The sequence below is a fragment of the Belonocnema kinseyi genome, chromosome 6, assembly GCF_010883055.1.
Source record: "Belonocnema kinseyi isolate 2016_QV_RU_SX_M_011 chromosome 6, B_treatae_v1, whole genome shotgun sequence".
Taxonomy (NCBI): domain Eukaryota; kingdom Metazoa; phylum Arthropoda; class Insecta; order Hymenoptera; family Cynipidae; genus Belonocnema; species Belonocnema kinseyi.
In genome coordinates, this window is record NC_046662.1 from 96,048,703 (window position 1) to 96,074,108 (window position 25,406).

The 25,406-nt window shown below is 31.7% G+C and overlaps 1 protein-coding gene across 1 annotated transcript in view; it reads left to right on the top strand.

Annotated features, from left to right (window-relative positions):
• LOC117175507 overlaps window positions 1–25,406 on the top strand; it is a 116,851-nt gene that overhangs the window by 79,212 nt on the left and 12,233 nt on the right. The window contains exons 6-11 of the mRNA XM_033365215.1: window positions 103–255; window positions 1,023–1,217; window positions 3,556–3,947; window positions 6,791–7,027; window positions 13,214–13,393; window positions 24,075–24,222. Of these exons, the coding sequence (XP_033221106.1) occupies window positions 103–255; window positions 1,023–1,217; window positions 3,556–3,947; window positions 6,791–7,027; window positions 13,214–13,393; window positions 24,075–24,222 (1,305 nt within the window). The remainder of the gene's footprint in view (window positions 1–102; window positions 256–1,022; window positions 1,218–3,555; window positions 3,948–6,790; window positions 7,028–13,213; window positions 13,394–24,074; window positions 24,223–25,406) is intronic.

Below are 25,406 nucleotides of genomic sequence, written 5' to 3' on the forward strand. Positions count from 1 at the left end.
GAAAAACTAGAATTCCCTTTTAGGAATGGAAAAAAACGGATTAGAAACATAAATTTAAAAATGAGGAATTTTGATAATACTATAATTTTAATCTTATTACAGGTCCGACAGACCGAAGTACCACGAGGAAAGCATGCTTTAATTTCAGTAAGACAACCAAGAGGTCAATTGGTTGCTGTAAGAGCACGACCAGCAACTCAAGCAGAACCACCACCTCGTGAGCTAAGGCTGTGGCAAGATTGCGATATCGTTCAGGTATGCCTTTTTAAAAATTAAATTTTCTTAAGAGAAAATGTTCATATAAATCCTCAATTACTTCTAGTAAATCATATAATCATTTATTAGAATTTATGTGAGGCGTCTCAAAGTAATCGCGTAACCACGCAAAAAATGGTCCAAGTTTAAACGTCTCACCATGGAAAGTATTCCTTGATTTTCACGATTAAACTGTCATAGAAAGATTTAAAAAAGGCAAAATTTAGGACATTGAACAAATTTGGTTGTTTTTTATGTACATACATATTATTATTTATTATGAAAACAATGGACGAAATGCATGGGATTAAACTTTATTTTAGTAATATCTTCGTAATAAATAATTATTATTATCATTTTATTATTTTATTAAATAGTTTAACAAACATTATTATCATTTTATTATTCCATTAAATAGTAAAAAAAAATAAAACCTATTTTTCAGATACACGTGTAGAGAAAAAATTAGTTTTTACAAAGATATTGACAAAATAGAGCAAAAATGGATTTAATCCCACGCATTTGACCCAGTGGTTTGTTATTGGGATTCAACAAAGTGAAGTTAGATGACGATGAAGTGAAAATGCTTAGTGATTGTTTGAATAAAGGATAAAATTCCAAAAATTATTTTTGCAACTTTAAAATAAATTGTGAAATTGTATAATTTTTATTAATCTATTATGATATTAAGGTTGCCATCAAAAATATTGATCGTATATTCCACGTGGGCTATTTACTTCAGATAACGGAATTTTTTTATTCAACAGGATTACGTGACCATTTATGATGGTTATACCACTCGAGATCCAGTTATTTTAAAATTTTGTGGTGGTGGCGAACCAGTTCCTGAGGCAACCAGCAGCGGGCCGGAACTGCTGGTTGAATTCACCACGTCTCCTTTTGGCACTTTTCCTCGTCCTACGCCGCCACATTCGCTTCACGGATTTCAGCTGGAGGTTCAGGTGCGTTTTATCAAAGCAATAATACTTACAATTCGACTCTCAAACGCCCTGTCACGTCCAGATGTTGTATAAATACTATCCATTTAATTTTAATCCAAACATTCGTAATTTAGAGCTCTCGTTTGTTTATACAGTCAACAAAGAGAATAAATACGTTCAATTTTCATAGCTTACATTGATAAGTTAAGTAAAAGGTTAATAAAAAAAATATTTAAAAAATCAGTCTGCAGTTATCATAAATAAAGCAAAGTTAAATTTATATTTAAACTCTATTTTAAATACAGTCAAACTCGGGCATAATATCGGTTTTACAACTGACGGTGGACTTGACCTAAACCAACCGAATCTGATATATCTCCACTTCAATCTCCACTACAATCAGAGGCGTATGAACCATTTCCGGTGGTTGTTATTGCGTGGTAACAAATATTTTGAAAATTGTTTTTCTAATACAGAGACAAGTGTAAACTACTTATTTAACGGACATGAGGAAAACAGTTTGCCGTTACACTTTAAAATAAATGTGTCTGTCCTGCTTACGTACATTCGAAGATAGCAGTATCGAAAACTCATTACTATTTTCACCAAAACACCGCACGTCAACAGTTCAAGTGGGAAGCACACACTTTTGCGTATAGTGCATAATGATGACAAGAGTATCATAACCAGATATACAAAGAATTTATTTAACAGAAAATCAATCACTAAAATATAGACATTAGATTAACTGTCAACGAAAAACACAGTTTTCACCGTTCTCACGTCAACACATATATTTTCGAATGTCAGATGTCGCTGTTCTCGAGGTCAAAGGCAGGCTGATTCGATCGAATGAAATAATCCAATTAGTGAATCAGTCCCATCGGCTTCAGATGGCTTCAGGCATCGGAGCCTCACTGCTGCTGGACGAACGGTGTTCGGGAGGGAAAAAAAGTTTTCCTGAAAACACACAAAAATCAGGATGAGATGTTTTGCTAGTTATTATTTTTATAAACAAAATCCGTGAAAACTAAAATCCTAGCTGACCCTTTTATCGAAATACAGACATTTTTATTAAAAAAATCAAAAAATTGTCATTTTTTTTACATTATATAAATGTAAAAAAAAAGCAAAATAATACATGTACACAGATGAATTTATTAAAGAATAAATATACATATAACATTTAATATAACTTTACATCTCTATATATTTACAGTACACTGAAATAATTTTTGAAACAACAAATACAATATATCGAAAATTATTTTTTACTGTCTTCGAAATACTATAATTCATTGCCTATGCAGGAAAATTAAACAATTAAAAATAAAAAAAAATAATTTACTACTTTCCATAACAAATTTTGAATAAATTTAAATGTGTTCACATGAAAATTCCACAGCAGTACTCAGCAATGGTTTTGACTAAGATGGATGATCTATTGTAACATTGCCAATATTTCAAAAACTCACAGTGAATAGCCTCATCAGCCTGCTCCGACCAATAACCTAATCCTCTTGAAGTATTTAATATTTTTAAGCATTGTTCCAAATTACTTACTAGTACATGAACTTTAATGTTTCCGATAAAAATGTCTATATTTCGATAAAAGGCCCAGGCGAAAATATTATATATAATTTATATATAGTGTGAAGTTTTATATAGAACATTCATTTGTTTTATACATTTTTTGTATAAAACGAATGAATATTATATATACAATTTCACATTATACATATATAAACTATATATAATTTTTCCGCCTAGGGGATCAGCTAGGATTTTCGTTTTCACGGATTTTGTTTCTAAAAATAATAACTAATAAAACCTTTTATCCAGATTTTTGTGCGTTTTCAGGTAAACTTTTTTTCCCTTCCCGGACACCGTGGACGTGAGCTGGCCATCACGCCTATTCGCATGTGGCTTCCGCTTCAAGTGAACTGTCGGAACTTCATTAGTCCAGTTATCTGGTCGGAAGAATAGGGCGAAGATGGTCATTTCAGGGGCAGTCATTTTTTTTTCTCTAAAGTAATTTATTTGTAGGTGCATAATATCGGGTCAGATTCTGTGAACAGGGTTTCGTCCCGGAACACGGAAATTTTGTTGGGAAAAGGTGAAAATATTCCATTCCATTAAATTAGTGCTTTCCTGTGCATTTAAGAGGTAAAATTGTTCTTATAAAAATTAAAGTAGATACAATTCTGCTTGAAACTAAAATAACGTTGTTCTCACGCCAATAGGTTCGGAGTGTGTCCGCGAAGCGGGCATATTTTTTCTATTGCAAATACATTATGGACAGTGCACTAAAAATAAAGAATGCTGGAGTTAGTTTTCGACGCCATTTTTTTAATTTCAGGTCAAATTTGTTGATGCTGAGTCACCAACATATACAAAAGGAAAGCGTTGTGAATTTTGGTTGAGAGGAAATGGAGGTGGTGTTCTTACCTCTCCTCGACACTCGCTTCCACGCAACAGCACTTGCCTCTATCATCTTCGAGGAGCTGGTCCAGCTTCTCCAACTCAAACTCCACCTCGACCATTGCCGAAATTTCCGGAACAACGACCTGGAACTGTCTGGAGAAGACCACCCCCACCTCGAATGGCTCAACCGCAGTTTCGTGTCTGGTTATCGATACTAAAGTTTCATGTTGACATGAACCCAACAGCAACAGATGATGATTGCTCGACTTCCTTAAAAGTGTGGGATGGAGAGATGATGCCCTTGACGGAGTGCAACGATATATCCTGGTAAGATTGAAGATTTGCCTCATAAATGTTAATCGTTCTTTGTCACTAAATTCCTTTAGTATTTCGGGTAATCTGAGAACATTGGAACAATCAGAGAGCAAGATAAGCTAAGGCTTAAGAAATATATCTCGAAGAAATAGTGTGACAACATTGAATGGTTTTTTCAGAAGATTTGGAGTATTTTCTTTATTTTCAGTCTTATAGGCGCCCGAGCAAAGAAAAGTCCCATTTCAATTCCATGAGGGTTACGATTTATTTAAGTCCCACTAACATACCGGATATGAAGCAATCATTACTGAAGTACCCACTGAAATCAGACTAAGGAACTAAACATCTTCAAAAATCATCCTGTTTGGGTCATTTTTGTTCATAAGTACTATAAAAGTCTGTTCTGAATTTTCTTAAGTCCTTGCAAGTGCAAATTCATGTCTTAAGAAAGTAAAAAAACAATCATGCGTTGGGAAATTTTTGTTAGAGCTGTAAAATGTACATATGTGGAAAAATTTAGTGACAGTCTTGTATCATATTAAAGCCAGTATAGTTTCTATGAAGCCTATCTATTCTCGGTTTAATCTAGCCTGACTCTATCTTAACGCTCTCTAGTTTTATTGCGTGTTCAAAGAATAATAATTTTAACACAAACGATTTAAGTAATTAAAAAATATATTTGCTTAAATGCTAAAATAATAATTTAATGCACTGTGTAACATGAATAATCCATTTACTTCATCATAATTATTGATTAAACACTTGGATAATAATTGAGCTTAATTTATTAATTATTTTAAATGATGGGCATTAATTATTTCATGAACTAATAGCAAGTATAATCACACAACCTATATTATTTATAATGATTTCTGCACACAATAAGAACTTTTAATATATAAAAATGGTTAATGTTTTATTCAAATAAATGTTACGTTTAGATGTGTTGAAATTCATATTGTTCAAAGGAGAACAAATTTTCAACTTGCTGAATAAATTGTTTTAATTGACTGCGAAATCGATATATTGTAGTTTTTTAATAAAAAATAATTCTTTTCATAATTATGCATTAAGTTTTATCAAGAAGACGACCCATCTAGAATTTAATCAATCTGAGCGTTACATGCACTCTAGTCACTAAAGTGAACTCAATCTGTGGTAGAAAAGTTCTATTTTCTACAGTATGTTACACATTTTCAAATTGCTCATCGAATTTATGTTTAAGAATATTATGACTAAATTAAGGTTTAAAGTACCAAAAATAACTTGAAAACATTCCCCTATTTTGGCATGCACTTTTTAGGACAATTTTAGGTACTGAAAACGCGACTAGAAAAGTGCAAAAAAAATGTCTCCTAATTTATTTTAAGCGCAATTTGCATAATTCACGTTTAATATCATAAAAGAGTTTAAAATCAATCCTACAGGGGACCAGTTTTTTTCGGAAAAAGTACTCGAAATTATCTACATTTTTTTAAATCAATAGAATTCCTCAAAAAAATTAGTAATGTTTGAACCTTCTTCCAATATATTTACAAGCCCTCATACAATATAAATCCCTAAAAAAGTCTATTGAATCAGGAAGAATTTATAAGTTTGTTGGTACCTGAGTGCTATTGATCGCTTAAACAGAAATAAAATTTACTCTTTTAGGGTATATCTATGTCTATAAGTGAAAATTATTACTTTTAAAATAGAAACGTTGAACATTGCGCTATATAGAGAATCACCCATACCTAGGATTTATTAATATTAGCCAAATACAGTAAATCTCTAAATATTTATGCTTGTTTCTCATTAATTCATATTCTTCCCACACTGAATAAGGAAATATTAAAATCGACTCGCTCTACTTCATACTATGAGGGAACATTGAGAGAATGCAAAGAACACTCTCAAAAGTAGTCTCATTGTGTATTCGACAACCAGTGGCATTTCGCTTTACATATAGAAAAGGGGCGAATCCCAGTCATTCTATTTTCTTGATTCCAAATGACAAGAACTTTTTCGTGTCGGTACTAAGGAGTGACATTTTGTGACTGGTTTCCGAAATCATTTCCACGCTCAACATGAATCAAACTTTATTACTATTCCATCATTGCATGATAAATAATCCCTAAATCCTCTGGAAACGAATTCATTTAAAGAAAAAGTGAAGAAATAAAATAGCTTTAAAACATTACATATATGTTGCAATTCAATTTAGAAGTTATAATTCACTAATGAAAAATATTTAAAATTTTTTTATTTTCAATCATTCAGTTCTTACTAGCAAACACTTGAACGTTGATTGCCTCGAATTTTATGTAAATTTTGAAGGGTATCCAAAGTATTGCAATAAGCATTAAAACCGAGTGAAAACAACTTAACATTTTATTCGTATTTTAATGTAAAATAAGAAATGAGAAAACAAATAAATTGGTACTTCAATCACGTAACTCATTAGTTACGACTCGTTTATCGTCAATTCATTCAGACGAAAAATATCGTAACAATTTATTCTAGGTAAAGTTTCTTGGAATTCTGCCATCTATAATAGCCATACATCGCATGCGAATATTCTTTGAATTCGTCCAAATATTTGTTAGAAAAATGGTATTGTACAAAAAACTGCGTGAGTGAAAATATTATCACTTTTGTCGGTTTTTTTCTACACCTTCCCTCATAACGTCAAATACTCAAATTTGTGTTTATAAAATTAATAAACTGTGATTTTATTCTTATTGAGTAGAACATTTTTTATACACATTTCATGATGGGATCAACTGTGGAATAATATTTGTGTTCAGCGAGAAAAAGTGTAACTTAATATTGGATTAAGCAGAACTAATGTTTAACAAACATTCTCATTTTAGCGAGAGGGAACGGCAGCGGTATATTGGGAGAGCTGGGGACCCAATGCAGCCGGTCTCAGCCCGACCGGCAAACAATGCAACCTTGTTGGGCAGATATTGCAAGGACAAGGTGCCACGGACCTGCGATCATGCTATTCTCCAGAATACGAGTCGCCCTTGTTCTCTAGGCGAAAGCTTCGTTTCCTCTGGTAGCAGTCTCACCATCGAAATGCGCATGATCGAGTCAACAGCCCTCAGGCAAGTTCTCTCATTTCCTTTTTAACTTTCTGCGTCTATTTCACATGAACAGGGCGATTGGAAAAGAGATGATTCTAACCAACTCGAAGCGTTCTACTGGGTCTTTATTTTATCGTGGCTCGAGGGTTTTACTTTCAATGCCTTTCTTTCTTTAGCTGACTTTTTAGTTCCTCCGAACTGCCGAGTGAAATCAGAAGTTCACTGAGGTAGAATTTAGTTTTAAAACTGTTTAAGATTCAAACAGAGAAAAAACATATGTTTCTAAGTAAATTTTTATAAATTTAACGTCTTTGCTAGAACCATATTTAAGAGAAAGCTAAATAAAATTAAAGCTAAACCTAAATTATTAAAAATTAACTTATTTGAATGAGTTGCTGAAGAACTGATTTCGAACAGATTGAATTTGAACCAGTTTGAGTGAAGTATCACTAATGTAGAACAAAATTTTACTAATTTATTTGGTGTCACCATAAATTAGTCCAATTTCACTACGTCTGATTAACTAAGTATTAGGAAAATATGTTCTAAATCATTTTCTGGACGAATGATTCAGACTATACTCAAAGAAATTTGTAATATCTGTAACACTTAAGCAGGTTTCGGTAGATTTGATGATATTACAAAATTAATGGTTTTCAAATATTTATGAATATTGTAAAATATTATAGAGTATTGCAAAATACAAATCTTAAACTAAATACCTGTTGAAAAATTTTAAATATATTGGGCAATATTCTAGGATATTTCAGAACTTCAAGAATTACGAAACGTAGTTTCTCCTTTCAGAGAAACATACGTAATTTTTTCTCTTTGTTTATTTTATAAACATCTTTTAGACAAAACACGGTGAACCCTTAAATATCTCTTTGTTGTGTCGCAAACTATCGAAGAGCACAGTCATATTTTACGCAATGTGAGTGAAACATAATAGAAGTTCTTATGTGCGATTATTTTTAAATAATGTTTCTACATAACGACAGGTAAAAGAACATGGGATTTAAAATTAAAATAAATTAAACAAAAGTCATGGTATTTAAAGGAAAGGTTAAGAAAAAATCTGCCACATTGTCCTGAATGATGAGATAATACAACAAGTTGATAAGAACGTATACCTTGGTAGCCTTTTTCACTAGTGACTGGGGATTTAGACGTATAAACGAAGTTGAAAAGATTTTATGTCAAGTGAAGCTAAAAGAGCAACGCATAATTCTTTATTTGTACTGACTGTGCTGAACAGATGCGAGACCTGGACCTATCAAGAAAAGAATAAGAGTAAAATTAAAGTTATTAACGTGAAATTCATGCGCATGATATGAGGCAAAACACTGATGGACGAAGTGAGTGTTAAGCGAATTATCCGAAAAAGTGTGTAGAGAAGATACTAGTTGACATATGTGAAAAAAATTCTTTGAGATGTTTTGGGCATATTGAGAGAATGAATGATGAACGGCTACGGAACAAGTGTATCAGAGTAAAATAAATGGCACTGTGCCCAGATGCAGACCGCGGAAAAAATTTTTAGAATGTGTAAATGAGACCATAATTCGAAAAGATATGAGAAGCCATAGCAACACAAGAGCTTACATGAAAATTCACATGATGACTTTATGAGGCTCTTCGCCTGGGGTACTTGCTAAAGAGATTAGTCAGCATTCTAAGTCGGACCAGTGTTGCGGAACGAAAGTGTCATTTAAATAAATAACAAGAGCATTCTAAGTCAATATAAAATCTATACCCCTCCCCCACTTTACTCCCTTCCCCACCGAGTGAGTCACGCGTACCCCGAAAGGGAAATGGCCTAATGGTATAATTATAATTATCGACGTTTTTTTTTAGATGCCTGGTTCACTAAACAATGATCTGTAACACTTCTCAGATTTGAACCACCTCTTAGACCCCCTAGATCGCCAAAAAGGTATCACGATGCTACAACTTTCCCCTTCATTTCCTTTGCTTCATTGCCTCACTACATATTGACCAGTGCTACTGAAATCTCCCCGACCTCTGCCAGGGCATAAATTATCTAAAATACATGCAATAGTCCCATTGCCATCATATGCATTATGTTTTAAATAACTTTCAAATTACTCTGAATTTATTTAAAGAACCTGTTTAAAACTTTTAGTTAATAACTGTACAATATGTTCTTATTTTACAAAAACGATCAATGATTCCTTAACGGAATTCCCAATGCTAATATCAGGGCGGTTTGTGATTATTTTGAATAAATTGTTCATAGAAATTTGAACTTCAATGTAAAATGTAAATAAAATATTAATATTAACAAGCTTGCAGGAAGCTTTAATGAACAAAATTATTTTAATTAATTAATTCATTATTTATTAGCTAAAGATCTTGATTAAGTATCAGTATTAACTTGCTTCTGACATAACTTATTGGAACAATCGAAAATTTCCAGGACTAAACGTTCATTATATTTTTTATATATTGTTGCATAAAAATTAAAATTAAAAATTGAAGAGTTTAAGAATGTTAAAGTTTTAATGCGGAAAGGCGATTATTTAAAGAATGCAACAACAATTACGCGGCTATTACGCATTGTTACTGGGAACTGTTATTGGGAACAGGTTACTCCATGCGTGACGAGACGTAAAATTTCCTTATTTTGATCCTCCCGCTCATTCGCCTTATATATCTTAATTGCGATTTTGTTTCAATTTATTAAGAGAAACTATAGATTGCAGAAATATCAAAAATATATAGTAGAAATTATTTGGCCGATCGATGTTTAGGTGGAATATGCAAATTAATTTTAGATTTTCGATTTGAAATCATTCGTGACTGTGTACTACATATAATGAAGTTATACTCCTTGTACTTTAAATCAGTTTCTCCAAAGCGATGTCTATCTTTAACTTTATGTTTATTAATTGGGCCTTTTCTGACTGAACATCACATATTCATGTAGCCTTTGATTTCCATATGTTATACTATTTAATAGTATGTAAAATGATTCTAAAAAAGGCTTTTATAAATTAATAAAATATTATTATAAAAATAGAGGAGGAGCGAAAGAACATCAATTAATATTGCAAGCGGAGTCTCATAATTTCATGATAGAGGGTGACCAAAAGTACAGATTGGGGGGGGGGGCTGAAAATCTTAAAATACAACGTGGTGTTATATCTTAACGCTCACATAATTACAAAAATTTATAATAAATTTATGATTTGACAAATATTAGAGAAATTTCGGAAATTTACGGAAATTCATAGTATCCCCAAATTTTCAAAAGTTGTTGATAATTTATGATGAATTGTAGTAATTTATCGGTGATTTCTGCTGACTCATCACTTCGTGTTTGTTCCATTTGTCAAACAATCAGTCAACACGATCAACGGGTAGCTTTGAAGATGACTTTTTGTGAGCCCAAAATGTGAGCTCATAGATGAATAATTTTCATTATTCATCTCTGACGTTACACGTTTGCCCCCTTTGGCGTCACCATGCTTGAAAAACAATACTTTCTCCCCATTTACAGGGATAAAAAAGGGCTGAAAGCACTCATGTGTTATAAAAAGTCAGTAAAATAAGTAAGATCATAGCTTATACGATAATGCCCACATTGCTTACCTTCGCAAAATCGAACACCTCACATCTTATAAAAAGGCAGAATTTGATATATGGATAAACCCTTCGTGGGTGAAAAATCGATTTAATCTAGTATCACCCTCGGAACAGCTTATATGGCTTACGTCCTACACACGCAATGCCTGAACGCGAAACTCGTATACAAACTTGAATCATATAAAATAGAACGCCTCTTCCCTTTTCCTTAATCGGAAGGAACAAAAATGTAATTGATTCTTTGTTTCAGTGGAGATGAAATGCTATTAATGTTTTCAATTTACTTTATCGTTCTTTGTATACAATTAATTCAGTAAGCACAACTAATTTTAATCATTTTTAATACTTTGAATACCATGTTATCAAACCAACGGTATTGGTAAAATTATTAAAGCAGAAATTTGCTGCAGAATTTATTGTAAGTATTATTATTAATAAATCACATGCACAAACCGTTACAACAAAGACATTAAAAAGATTATAAGTGCCTGTTTGAATTTGAAATAAGTGGAACTAATAGCACAGGTAGTTTTTAGAATTTTGTAGATTTTCTAAACTCGGATTAAAACTTCTTTCGTTTTTCAGCATTTCTTACTAACGAAACATTTGTATGAGAGGTTTCCATTTTAAATGACAACTGAAACTCATCACGTTACATAACTAATTCAAATATATGAAGATCCTTGAATCATGTCCTTCCAATTTTTTTACATTTCGACTAAAATTCTGCGTGATTATGTTAGCGATTTGGCGAGCGATTTTACAATTTTACTTTTTTTATTTTTAAACCGACATAAAAAAGGCAATTCATAACCGAACTGATTCCAGATCTTAGTTTAGTTTTCGGGAAAATATTGACCTTGTGTTTACCTTGTACAAAAAAGCCTCAGAGATTTTTCAGTGCATTTTAAATTCTAAGACGTATTTTGTAAACACACAAATTTTTTATTTATGAACCTTTTTTGGTACAAATATGTTTGGAAAAAAACCGAAAAAAATATTGCACATAAATATATAGATCTCAATAAATTACATATTTGTTATGTAAAATATTTTTTCAAGTAGTCAATAGCTTAGGAGTGACCCTAGTTTTTACGATTAAAATAATTAGTTCATGGTAGTTTTTGTAAATTATGAAGAAAGGTCTTAATTTTTCATGATGTAATTTTATGATAAACTTAAGAAATGTAAAAAAAGACAACTATTTTTTGTTCACGTTTTTCTCTACAATCAATAGGTTTTCAAAAAAAAAAAATTTTAACTGATATATTAAAGAAGAATCAATTGCCATAGATGAACCATTATGATAGTGGTACAAATTTAATAAAATGTAGCTTGTTTATCCTTTTAAATATTTATGTGAAAGTAGAACAAAAGCTTCACTGAAATTATCTCCATTTGATTTTTCTTGTTTATATGATTTCGTATGACTTTATGCAAAAGTGAGATCACTGAGCTTTAAAATTAGAAATTCGTAGCTCTTCTAATTTCAGTGAAATTTAGTTCATTTATAGACAGCTTTTAAGATGGCCTTTTTCAGTTTTTGACATACGTCTATGGTAAATGTTTCCCTACAAATACTCTCTGATAACAATGAAATCATCCATTAAACTTTAAAATCGGTTATGAATTGCTTTTTATACCGTGGTCTGAAGAAGAAATTTAAATTGACGAAAAAACCAATTTTTAAACCAAAAATTTCCCGTAAAGTTCTGACTCGAAAAATGTAATTCTTCGTTTTAAGGGCATTTTTAGGCTCTTACTGTTAGGAAAAAAATTGACAAATAATATAAGAAGAAATCTTTAGAATGACCTAAATATATTTTAGTTTTATTAATTTGATTCTAAATTATTTTTTCTGTTTCAGCTACACATTTTTCCGTTCTTTGAAGCATTATTCATTTTGGTGAATGCATATAATTCAATTTTTATCAGATTTAATATTCGCATCAAATAACATTTTTAAATTACTTTTGTCTCTAACTAGTGACCATCTGCAATACTAATTTGCACATCTGCCAAAAGAATTGAATAAATTCTACGCTATACACACATTTTCATAAATTTGATTAACAACCAACAGATATTAAATTTCGCTAGTAAATTAAATAGTTTGAATATTCATGATATAATTCTGCAAAATGTATACACGACTTTAACCAACCGATGAGAGCGCATTGATTTTATAATTATATAATTAAATATTTATTTATCTTGTATTATATAAGTGAGTCCTTTGATAAGAAAATGGTGAAAGTTGTCTAATTTTCATTACTTTTAATGCTTTCAAGAAATTTAAAGAAAAAATATCATGTTTAAAATTCCAATAATAAATTCAGATAAAATATGTTTTTAATTCCTTTACTATAGGTGGCGTCGCGAAATAGAGTTGTGTTAAGAAATTCAATGTTATTTATGTTTATTTAATTCCATTTGAACCCTTTGTCTCGTGTAAGCCTAATGAAATTATATTAATTTTATAAATATTGAAATATCATGTATATATTTTTAACGTTTTTTTAAATCTAATATATTATTTTTAATCATTCTACTATGTATCAAGAATATTTTTTAAAGATTGAATAATTTTTGTTATAGGCCTGTTAACTTTCGAGCCCTTTACGAATTCGTAGACCTTGTTCAAGATGGGGATCCTTACGGAAGTGCACCCTGTTCACGTGTTTTTTACAGTCGAAACCGCGATCGTTATCCAGATCAAAGGTTTCAAAGTCCACGTAATATTTTTCTTTATGGTCGTGGTGGATCAAAAAATCTGAGGTGAGTTGTTATTTTAATTCAGAAAGGTTCAGTTCTTTAATATATTTCTGAAGGTATCAATTTGATCTGCAAATAAAATTATCTAGTAACGTTACCTTCTTTTTGTTTCTTTATACGTATTGATATAGATTTCCGTATTATTGAATGATGTTGCAGAAAAAACGATAATTTTAGGTTTACTTTAGATTTGATCACGAAGGAATAGTAAGGAGTAGTGTCCCAGTAAGTGGGGATTGGTAACACGAACGTTCACACGCTCTGGTAGTTTTGAAATTGTGTTTTGAACATAATAACCTAGAATATTTTGTTTACTGAAATTAACTTTAGCCCTTACTCACGGACGCCACAAATGATTATAATAATGTAATTGTAATACTTAGACTTATTATATACTTTCTGTATTTTTGATGCCATTTTTCATCTCGTTTTGAATTTAGTAACTCGATACACACTCAACAAAATAAAAATGCAAACGAACATAACCTGCATATGCATCGAGATGTGAAAATATAACATAGTGGAGTGGGTAGACACGGGACAACGCAACCGCCAATGCACATGTACGCAGAACTGTCCGTGGATGTCTATTTGTGAACACCATTAACGAATTCTTAGATATTCGTGGTACCACCTCTCCTTACCCAACACATAGGGTGATCCACTCCTTACTATCCCTTCGTTGATCCGATTAATGAAATGAATAAAAATATTATATGCCACTTTGTGCTATCATCAAAATCTAGTTACTTTAAGTTTCATGTAACTACATTTTATGGAATTCGCAACTTAAAGTTTAGAATACAAAGTGGAAAATGAAGTTAGAAATTGGACGCAAAGTAGATATTCATAAAAACTTTGCTTTCGAGATATTACACTGTAGGGGTCAAACAAAGAGCCACAATCACCCCTTTGCTGTGCTACAAAGTGGTAGCCAAAAAATCAGTACCTCTTTGAAAGTTTCATGATGAGGTATTTATCAGTTACTGTTCTTGAACACCTTTTTGAAAAACATAAAAAAAATCTATTTTTTTAAGGAATACGATAATGAAGTTTCATACCCTTTTGAAATCAATAATGGTGAAAAGTCTATGTCTTATTATAGTCCAAATGATCGGTATTAGGATCCTTTCTAAATTGATTTAAAAAATTAGGTCCCGAATTTTTTACCAATTACCATGATTTAATAGATTTTTTTTAAATAATACAAGATAAAGAACTTACATTGAAGTGGTTTTTGCAAAGTTTCAAAATTTGAGTGGCTTTTATTTAGAAATAGTAGATTACAATATAGCTCAAATTTTCACTCTGTAACATATCCCTATTAATACGCGATTTTTCCTCCGTCTAAAAATCCCCCAACGGGAGAAGAAAAATTGCAAATCCTATTCCTCTCAATCGACTCAATAAAATTTAACGGATGCATCTATTTTAACTAATTTTTCATTATTAAATCGTTTTCCCGTGTGGAAATAACCCCATTTGGCCCTATTACAAGTCGGGCACTAATCGGGGGCTAGTCGGATTAATAATTTTGACAAAGTGTCCAGTCGGGGACTAATCGAGGAGTAGTTGGGGTTTTTGTTGTCAAAATTTCAGTCGGGGCCTGGTCGGTGGTTGGTCAAGGGCTAGTCGGGCTTTTTTGTTCACGAATTTCCGTGCGGGTAATATTCAGGCTCTGGTCAGGAGCTAATGGGGCTCTGGTCGGGTTATTCTGATGTTTGAATTTTCGGCGTGGTTTTATCAAATGAGGTAATATCTAAAAAAGCGTAATGATTTTTTTATTATAAAACACTAAGAATATATTTAACCATAATTTTACACCGTTTTTTGGATAAAAGATTTATTGATATTAAATTCATCTAAAATATACTTAAGAAATAATTATTAAGTTAATAGTTTTGTACGAAAATCAATTTTTTATAAAAACAACGATCAAAATCTTCAAAAAGACGTAATCTTATTTTTTTGTAGTATTTTTTAGAAAATTGCGAATTTCTAGGAAATACCTTTATATGGAATTTAAAAAAAATCCATATTGGGAAAATTGCGTATAGATGTAGGTGAAAAGTCTGCCGAAAGTCATAAGACTCTAAATTTATACACATGCTTATTTTTAAATTGATCTGAAAGGTTTGCCATATGTAAATAAAGTATAATCCGTCATGTAGTTGCAATTGGAAAGAGAAAAGATTTTTGATTACTCAGTGAAGAGCAGTATCCTAGTAGTAAACTATTAAGCACGGTACAGTTCATATTTCGCTACTACCTTCATTTGAGTCTTGCGGTTCTGGACTGGTAGCTTTAAAGAAAATCCGCAAGGGCGCGACGTGCCGCCTCTCGCTCAACAGAAATGACGCGTCGAGTGTTTAAGTCAGCAGTCTACACGTAACGAAGCATAATTACCTGGAGCAGAGACTACTGTGACCAACGTGGCGGTTCCTTCAGAGCGAAGCTCTTCCATTGCTGCCTTCCAGCTGAAGTTTTTTTAAAATTAATATTCTATAAATTTTAGGAAATTTTAGTTACACAAATTTATGTATTTTTACGCGTAGGATATATTCCCCATCAAATCTTGGGTAAATTTGAGTACTTTTAAATATTTCAAAAAAGTTTATGGAGATTTCCGTAAATAATAAGTATTTTGACAAACTTTTAGGGGATGTTCCACAAATTTTAGGGAGTTGTGTTAATATTCCACGCGGATATATTATCATATGACCCCTACTAGTACCCGATCAGTCCGGTTAGCGCTCCCGACTGCTAAGCGTTAGATTTAAGTATAAATACGTAGGTTCGATACCCCATACCGTTAGAAATTTTATTTGTAATATAATGTATAAAAATGTAATATATGTATTTACTCTAAACAGGACTATTAATATTTAAAGTAAAAATACTCGCCATCTTTTAAAATTTATTTTTTAAATACCTTTTTTGTCTCTCAACGACTACGTGAAAATAGTTAATGCTGTCTGTGTGCTGGGCGTGTCGAATTTCATATATTAATATTCTCAAATTCGACAGTAAAAAATAATCAAATTGATTCCCCAATTCAGTGACTGATGCGCTTCAAACAATTGAAACTCGAATCATTTAAATCTAGTAAGGCACCAATTGATCTTGTCCAGGCTACGGTCGGGCTCCTCGGCCATGCTCCATGGCCGGACGTTGGCCAGCACAGCGTGACGATGCTGGTCGAATTCCGACCAGAAACCCCGGGCACAACCTGACTTAAAGTCGGGCTCACCGGCCAGCCCCCGACTTAAAAGCGGACTCTCCGGCTGTAGAAGGGCCAGTCTCCGACTTAATTTTTCACCCGGGATTTGGCAGTATTTTGTAAATATTACAATAAATCAACTTAATTTAACAGCTTGAATTATTCACCGAGTTCTCTTAACATAAATTTCTGAATTTTTTGTACCCGGTAATAAGCGTTGAATAGAGAAAAATTAATATTTTCAGATTTCAGCGTAAAAGTTAAGATTATTATATCTTTCTAAATGAACGATTTTTCCAACTATCTGAAATTTTATAATGAGAATAATATATCTACGAACCTAATTCATTTCTATTTTCATAGTGACCGCCGCATAGTTTCCTAATCCTCAAAAGAGAACGTGTTTTCAATAGGCACACCTCACAGAGATGTCTTGTATTTCACAAAAGTGTTCAAATTCTGAGTTTATTAAGTTGCTTCTAACCAGTTCAAAAAATATGTGTAATAAATTGTTTCAATTACTTCATGTGGAATGCAAGTTTCTAATAAGTTCATAATATAACATTTCTGACCCTACGGGGTATCGATCTTACATATTTATACCTAAATCGAACTCCTAGCAGTCGGGAGCGCTAACCACTGCGCTAAACGGACAAGTGGAAACTCGTTGAAAAAGCCATCCTCATAAGCTGCAGTTCATAAAAGTTACGGTACCAAATTTTAAGTTCACTTTTTCTAATTATTGATTATTATGCGGCGTTATTTAAATATATATAACACGAACTGTTAATAGGAATATCAATAAAATAATTTTTAAATAAATAATTTAAATTGATTACAATTTTTCTTCGCGTGATATTTTGTTTTTTCCCATTGTAGACAGATTTACAACTTTTTAGAATTACAGGAAATGTAATTTATCATTAACATTTAATATTTTTAATGACGGAAGGCAGAAATTTAATCGTGAATGTTGAAAATTTTGTAATAAAATTTTTTAAACTTTCGAGTAAGGTTTGGTTTTTAGGTGTTTTATACTATTTTACAACGTTTCAGATTGATATAAAATGTAAATTTTTTCTAAACATTTGCGATTTTTCATGAAGATGGAACTTCTAATTTTTTCTTGAAGAAAAAACAGTTCGAATTTCAAAAAAGTGTCATTGAATTTTTGTCACAAAATGCATTGTTTGTAAGTTTGAACTCATAAAACCTTAAAATTTGTGGTGCCAAAATGATATTTATCAAATATATTTCCACGCGGGGAACATCCATGCGTGTATACGCATCCGTTTCTTAATGAAACCAGAAGAAGTAATTAAGTTATAAGCAAAGTTTAACAATTTTATTATTGCCAATCAGCATCCGGCTAGCTATCGTCTAAGCATTCGATCATGAGATTTGTCCGATCAGAGTCCAGTCAGCCCCCGACTGGGGTTTTCACATAAATTTTGTCTCGCGAGTCTCCGACCAGCGCACAGCTAGGCTTTTAAAAAACAAACATAGCCTGGTCAGCCCCGAACAGAAACCTTGTTGTACCTGGGCTAACCCGCGCTATTTCCACACGGGATAGAACACGAAAAAAATATGTTTTTTCTTTCAGTTTTTTTTACCTTCATTCGAAATATTTTTTTATAATTCCGAAATTTAATGTTCAACTTGGTAAGTTTTTTATAGGTTTGCATAAATTCCGCTATATATTCAGATTTCGGCTCCAATCGTCTCGGTTAGACTACCAAAACTGCCTATTTGAACTTTGTTTCTCACTTTTGTGTCACACTTCTGATTAAAAAAAAGTTTTTGTTCGGTGAAATATTTTAAATGCAACTAATGTACCACAAGACCAAAAGAGATCATTCCAGAAAACGAAAAGTTGGAATATTATTCAAAAATGATTACTTTAAACAGTATAAATTCTCAACCAAGCTAAAGGAATACTGAGTTTCATAGATGGAACAAATTTATCGATTAAAGAAGAATCACTTAAGCAAGCTAAAAAAATGTTATGCTTGCAAATCAGCGCGAAGAAAGTGTTATATAAATCTTGGAAGATGATGGAAGCAGTTGAATGTGCCCAGTTAAAAGAGATAACGTGAAAACATACTGAAATTGTTTTTTACTACATCTTTCAAAGGCTTACACATAAAATACGTAAAATGTAATTCTTTAAAGATATCGTTTTTAACATTCATTCGATTACAGACAGACTGGTTTCTTCATCCTAAGCAAACATGCGAATTTACAAAAGATACCAATTTTAGTATATTGGGATGCATGAAAATCAGGAATGTATGCTCCGAATATATCCAAAGTGTACTAAAAAGCGGTGGTCCTATTTCAAGATAATTTTTCAGAAAAAAAACAGAAGCATATTATCAATGGCCAAGAGCTGCAAAACCAATATCTGTGAATGGTCAAACAAAAAATCAGTATTTTTGATCAAGTAAGGAAAGTTTACGAGGAAATGAGGTGTTCATTCGTATTCACTTTTCAGAAAATCCTGCAGGTAAACAACACAACCAAGTTCGAGGAATGAACTTGAGTACATCGAAAATTTAGTTTTCTTTGCACACGACAGTTAAATATATATTTGAGAATTATAAAGTCGTGGTGGAATTTTTCGCAACTGTGTCAGCAAATCTTGAAACCGGATGCTCCTGCAATATGGGCTCACTTGAAACTTGTTCTTTTGAAAATGAGTGACGAACAACAAAATTACAAGCTGAAAATTGCTTCCGATTTTCCAACATATCAGTACCGAAACTGCTGCGATTTCTTCTTGATGCTTAATCTACTTTCTGAGCAACTTATCACAGGACCGAATTTTTCTTTGTTGAAGATAAGTCAACTTCTGATAGTGTTTTAGAGGGAGTAATTTATAAACCACCAAATGCCTCCTATGGTACAGAGCTTGAAACAGTAATTTTTTCACTTATTCCTAACTTTAACAGCATTATCGTTACTGGAGATTTTAACGCTAACTTATATCTCACTTCCAATCATACTAAATATCTTACATCTTTGGTGTACTCTTCGGGGCTCTCGATTGTACCTCGCGATTCCACTCAACATACTCAGCGTTTCACTACTCGTATTGACTTAATGATTGTAGACGATATTGATAAGGTTGTCTTCCACGAACAACATGCCATCCCTTTTCTCTCTAACCATGATTTGATTACCATTACCTTTAAATTTTCCTATAATTTATATTCAATACCAACCCAACGGCTGGTGCGGAATCTTTCTAATATTGATGAATATGCATTCCACGAACACCTAATGACGTATGATTGGGAAAAAATATTACTAGATATTGATATAAATAATAAAATTGACGCTTTTACTAATTATCTTGTCTCCGCATTTAACAAATTTTCACCGCTACACGTTCCTAAAGATTTCAATAAAGCTGCCCCCTGGATTACACCTGAAATTAAAAATCTGATGAGGGAACGTGATGGCAAGCGCTGACTTGTAAAAAGAATAAAAAACAGTATAATACTAGCTTAATATCGTAAACTTAGGAACTTAGTTTAAACCAAGATTAGAGATGCGTTTAATCGATACAATTATAACGAGATTGCACATAGAGACAAAAAAGTGGATATTTGGCATCTTCTTAGACACCTACATCTAATCCCGCCTATGCACGAATCTATAGATAGTAATTTTCCACCTAATGACCTTTTAAAGACTTTTTTACGTTTTCAATTCCAGACTTATCATCATCATTTTCCACTACCCCTATTAATTCAACATTTAATGATTCTGACTTCTTTGTCGATGACATCACATCTGAAATACTTTTGAAAAAAAGACTTGAAATCAAATCAAACGTCATAGAATCCAATGGAATATCAATCAAAATAATTAAGCTTGCCCTTCCAATCATCTTTGATTTTCTTTTGCATATTTATAATGCTTCCCTACAGGTCGGTATATTCCCAGATATCTGGAAAAAGGCCGTCATTTGCCCTGTTCCCAAAATTTCTAAGCCTACTTCCCCGAAAAACTTCCGGCCAATTTCTATTTTATGTGCACTATCTAAACCACTAAAAAAAATTGTCCACCTACAACTTTTCAAATTTCTCAAAACATCTAGGGCCATTGACCCGACGCAATAAGGTTTTCGGGCGAAACATAGCACTCTTACTGCTTCCCTTAAAGTAACGACGGATCTTAAATTAGCAATAGATAATTGGGAGATCACGATTGTTGTCCTGTTTGATTTTCCGAAGGCTTTTGATATGGTTAACCATATGTTACTCCTACAAAAATTAAAATCTTTTAACGTGACAATTTCTTTCATCAAATGGTTCCAATCCTATTTTAATAATAGGTCTCAACGAATTATTAATAGTAGTGGTGGGATTTCTGACTGGTGAGAGGTCAAGAGTGGGGTTCCTCAGATTGAAGTGAACTTCAACATTATAGCTACCACAAATATGTTGACGATTTCAAAATTTAATTATCGAGACCGATGTCTTCCCTGAGTAGATTACTTGTTCTAGTCCAGGAGGATATCGAACACGTTATTCTCTGGGTTAAAGATCTGGGATATTTCCTTAAACGTACCTTGTCCTGGAAGGAGGAGGTAGAGAGTATCTCGAGGAAAACATACAGAATTTTACATCAACTATATAGGAATAAGGACTCTTTACCCACCTCGACTCGGATACTTCTGGTTAAGAGTTTAATCTTGCCTCATTTTGACTACGGTTGTTTAGTATATGATGATTTGGCTGACGCTTTAAATTTAAAGCTCGAGCGTGCGTTAAATTCCTGTGACCGCTTTATCTACAATTTCCCTAAACACGAACACATAACTTCATACCGGCATAAGGAAGGTTTGCTTAATGTTGCCCAGAGAAGACAATTGTTTAGGGGTAATTTGCTCTACACTATTTTTCAAAACAAAGCTCCTGAGTTTCTATTTAACCTCTTTCAATTTGTAGACAGAGACCTTTCAGCACATTCTAAGCTTCGTAAAAGGCATTCAATTATTAAGATTTCCTGGCACAGAACGTGTAAGCTACAAAGGTCATTTATAGTAAGAGGGGCCCGGTTATGAAATAAAATACCATATAATATTAGAAATGCACCTTCCCTGTATCATTTCAAAAATCTCTTTTTCAAATATTTGTACAATATTTCAAACCCAACTCTTGAAATTACTTACTGGTAAACTCTCAAACTTAATTCTCCAACATATATATAAGAGCTTGTAATTAATCACTCAATGTCCATTTCTAAGTATTAATCTTCTACCTAATCTGTTACAAATTATGAGGTAGACTCTATTTATTTTAGTTAATCTATAGATTTAGTTATAAGATTAATTAAGTATATTACCGATCAGTGCTTGTATAAATTAGTAATGACCTTGCATTATCCTGCTCCTTAGAGAGCTATTCAGCCCTGGGGACTTCTATTTAATAAATAAAAATACAAATAAAATATGTATCTGGAGAGGAGTCTTAAAAAGAACAGAATATTCCTGCGAATCATACGAACGTGCTTTTGATGCAGTTGATACATTTGTTGGCAGTATTGAAAGAGAAATGTTCTCATGTGAGTTTGAGAAAAATTGGATTTAGAAGACATTGAGGGATTAAAAAACGTGATAATCTAAAATATCTTAGCTATTCCAAAAATGATGGAAATCCATAAGATACAATTGTAATATTTTCATCGTCTAAATTTTTGAAGTAATTCATGATTCCTCGAAAAGAAGCTACTGAAACATTTCCTCCCTTATCATCACTTCCAAACAGTATATTCTTTTTCCTTATTTCTCTTACTGCACTTATTACAAATTAATTAACCAAAATTTTCTTTTTCTTTCATTTTGATTATTTCGAGAGTGGAAACCTGATGGTGCGTCGAAAGGCAAATTGGATAGCCCCGCACAGAACATATTCAGATATATTAATCGTTTCGCCTATTCCAAACTGTAATACTTTGTTTCGCATTTCATTTTATTTATAGGTTTTAAAATCACCGTCTCACTTATCTCTTTTATTCAATTTTTGAGAATACGCAATTGATTTCTTTTTTCCTTTATTGCATTAGAAATAAACCAGTCCTTAAATAAATAGGTGTTGTAAAAAGAAAGAGAACCATCAAAAAGACGATTTGGCATATGCTAAACTTCACCCAAATTATTGTTTCTATAAACGTTAATTTTTTTATATGTTTTAAAAATTATAACATGATGTTGTATGTCAGTTTAAATAGTTCATAATAAAAATCTGATAAATCTTTATGTTAGTTGTATTTTCTATATTTTCTCTTTTCTACATTAGGATTTATAGTTTAAATAGAATTTAATTAAGTTTAATTATATATTTATTATTTATTTTGATTTAGTTTAGAATATTTTTATACTTTTTTAAGGTTTTTAAACATTTTTCTGTCATTTTTAGAATAAAAATCAGTTTTAGATTTACGCAAATCCCCTTGTATTAACAGAAAACGCAGATCAATCAAGAATTTTTGTTCTAAAATTCATCTACACTACAAATATAATACTTAATTTAAAAAAAAAAAATTTCTGAGAAGGAAAATGCAGTTAGGGAAAAGGAAGTAAATAAAAAAAAACTTTTTCATCATTATTACTGAGTGTGTTCCTATCTTCAAATATCTTTCCGTTTATTAAATTATAAAAATTTCTCAAATTTAAATTTCCTTTCAGTGTAAGGATAATGAAAAGGAATAATATGTTTTAAAAAAATAATTTTCTTATGATGCGCAATTTTGTAGCAAACCGTATAAAAAGAACTTTTTAGATCTGAAATAATTGCTGCTAAATTATTATTACTTATTGAAGTGATTATAAACTGAAAATACCGAATTTTAATTTAAAATCAATAAATTATAAGTGCACTTTGATACAAATCCAATTCTGGTTTATTTATAGCATGACTTTGTGTTTAAACTCCATAAAATATCGGTTTGCTGGCGATTCTCACTTTTTATGAGACCAAACTCGTAAACGCAGGTTATAGCAAGGAGCAAGTATGATGGAGACTTTCATTAACGATTCTAAAATTCGTTTGCTTCTTTAAAATTATAACATAACGAACATGCAATCTATCATATTTTTAAAAATATTTTTATATCAATTGAAGTCTTTGCTAACACTTTTGTATGCATTAATCAATTAAAATTATTGGATATATGTCTACAAAAATTACAATATCTTGAAATAAAAAGTGAATTTAATCATGTCTCGCAAATTAAAATACTGCTCGTACCGAAAAAATCCAGCTATTTCTATCAAAATTTTGGAACTCTTAGCCATTTCACGGCCTATTCAATAATATGATATTCCTAAGAAGAATTAAAAGTAATTAAATATAATTGTAACATACCTTTCTACAACAAATTCTTATCTATTTATCTAAAAAAAGAGAAAGTATTTTGTATCTGATATGAATTACATCAATTGCAATTTCACAGCTGTATATACCGATTTGAGGGAGAATCAGGTGAAGTGGTCAAGCTGCGATTCAACAAACTTTTCAATGGGAATCGTTCCTGCCGTAGCGTGGCCAGTCCGGATTACGATCGTCTCCTTTGCATGGGATCGAACCATTTCTCCTTAAAGGTGAGTGACCAAATTTTCGTCTCATCTTGCTTAAATGACTATCCATGACTATCTAAAGTATTCTAGGATAACCTTAACTAATAATAATGTGCATGCAATGTAACACGAAACAAATATTTAAATGATCATGAATATTTAATATTTATCTAACCAAATTTTCATAGTGACTTACAAAACGATTCATATCTAGTTTATAAGACTGATTTTAAGGTGACAACCTACATAAATATGGCAGTTTTAAATATTTAAATAGTTGACAAAGTTTGTAAATTTGTAAAATAAACATATTTAATTTCACTTATACAGCAATTCTGACTAAAAATTGAATATCTTCTACGGAATAAAAAACAAAATTATAGTATCTCTCATGTTTAGTCTTAATTTTGTGAAGATAGTATTAACCATTTGCTTGGCAGACGATCTTTGCACGCTAATATTTTCCGCAGGAAAATAATTTTTTATTTGTAAGCATATAAAATCATATTTGGAAACCAAAGTGGCAACTTTCTCGTGAAACAAAAATTATATTTTACTCATATATGATGTTTTATAGAAATGAGTGTTATTATTTCATCTAATGCTTTTTTTTACAATCTTAAGAAATAACACAAAAAATTTGAACTAAATGCTTCTATTTGAGTGTAAGAGAAATGCTAAAATTAATCGATTCATTTGAGCCGCGGCAAAAAAAGTTCTAAGGGGTAAAAACTACCACGGGGTTCGCATCCAGTCCCTTGACCCTCCCGTCACAGGCAGGGTTCGTCAGTTACGCGTAACTCGAGTATTTCTCACTATATACGTTTTTGACGTTGTATATGTCGAAAACAGTAGAAAAACGCAGGAAACTCCTGTAAGTTACGTTTTGAAGATAATCGGCTTGTAAAGTCAGTGTCATCAATGTTGACGAGTACATAACCTCGCGTTAGAATTATAATAATCATTATTAATTCTGTTAAATGCGTTATAATAATTAAAAATACTAATTACACCTGAGCTTGGAAGAAATACATAACATAATAATATAATCTCATGGAAGAATTTTTTCGAGCGGAAGAAAGGAGAGAAAACTTCCGCAAAGTGTCTTTTCTGCATAAATATGTTTAAAAACACTAGTTTAAAACATCTAGATCCACAAGTATAAAAATAATTGTTGATTCTTTCGATAATAATTATTATACATCATA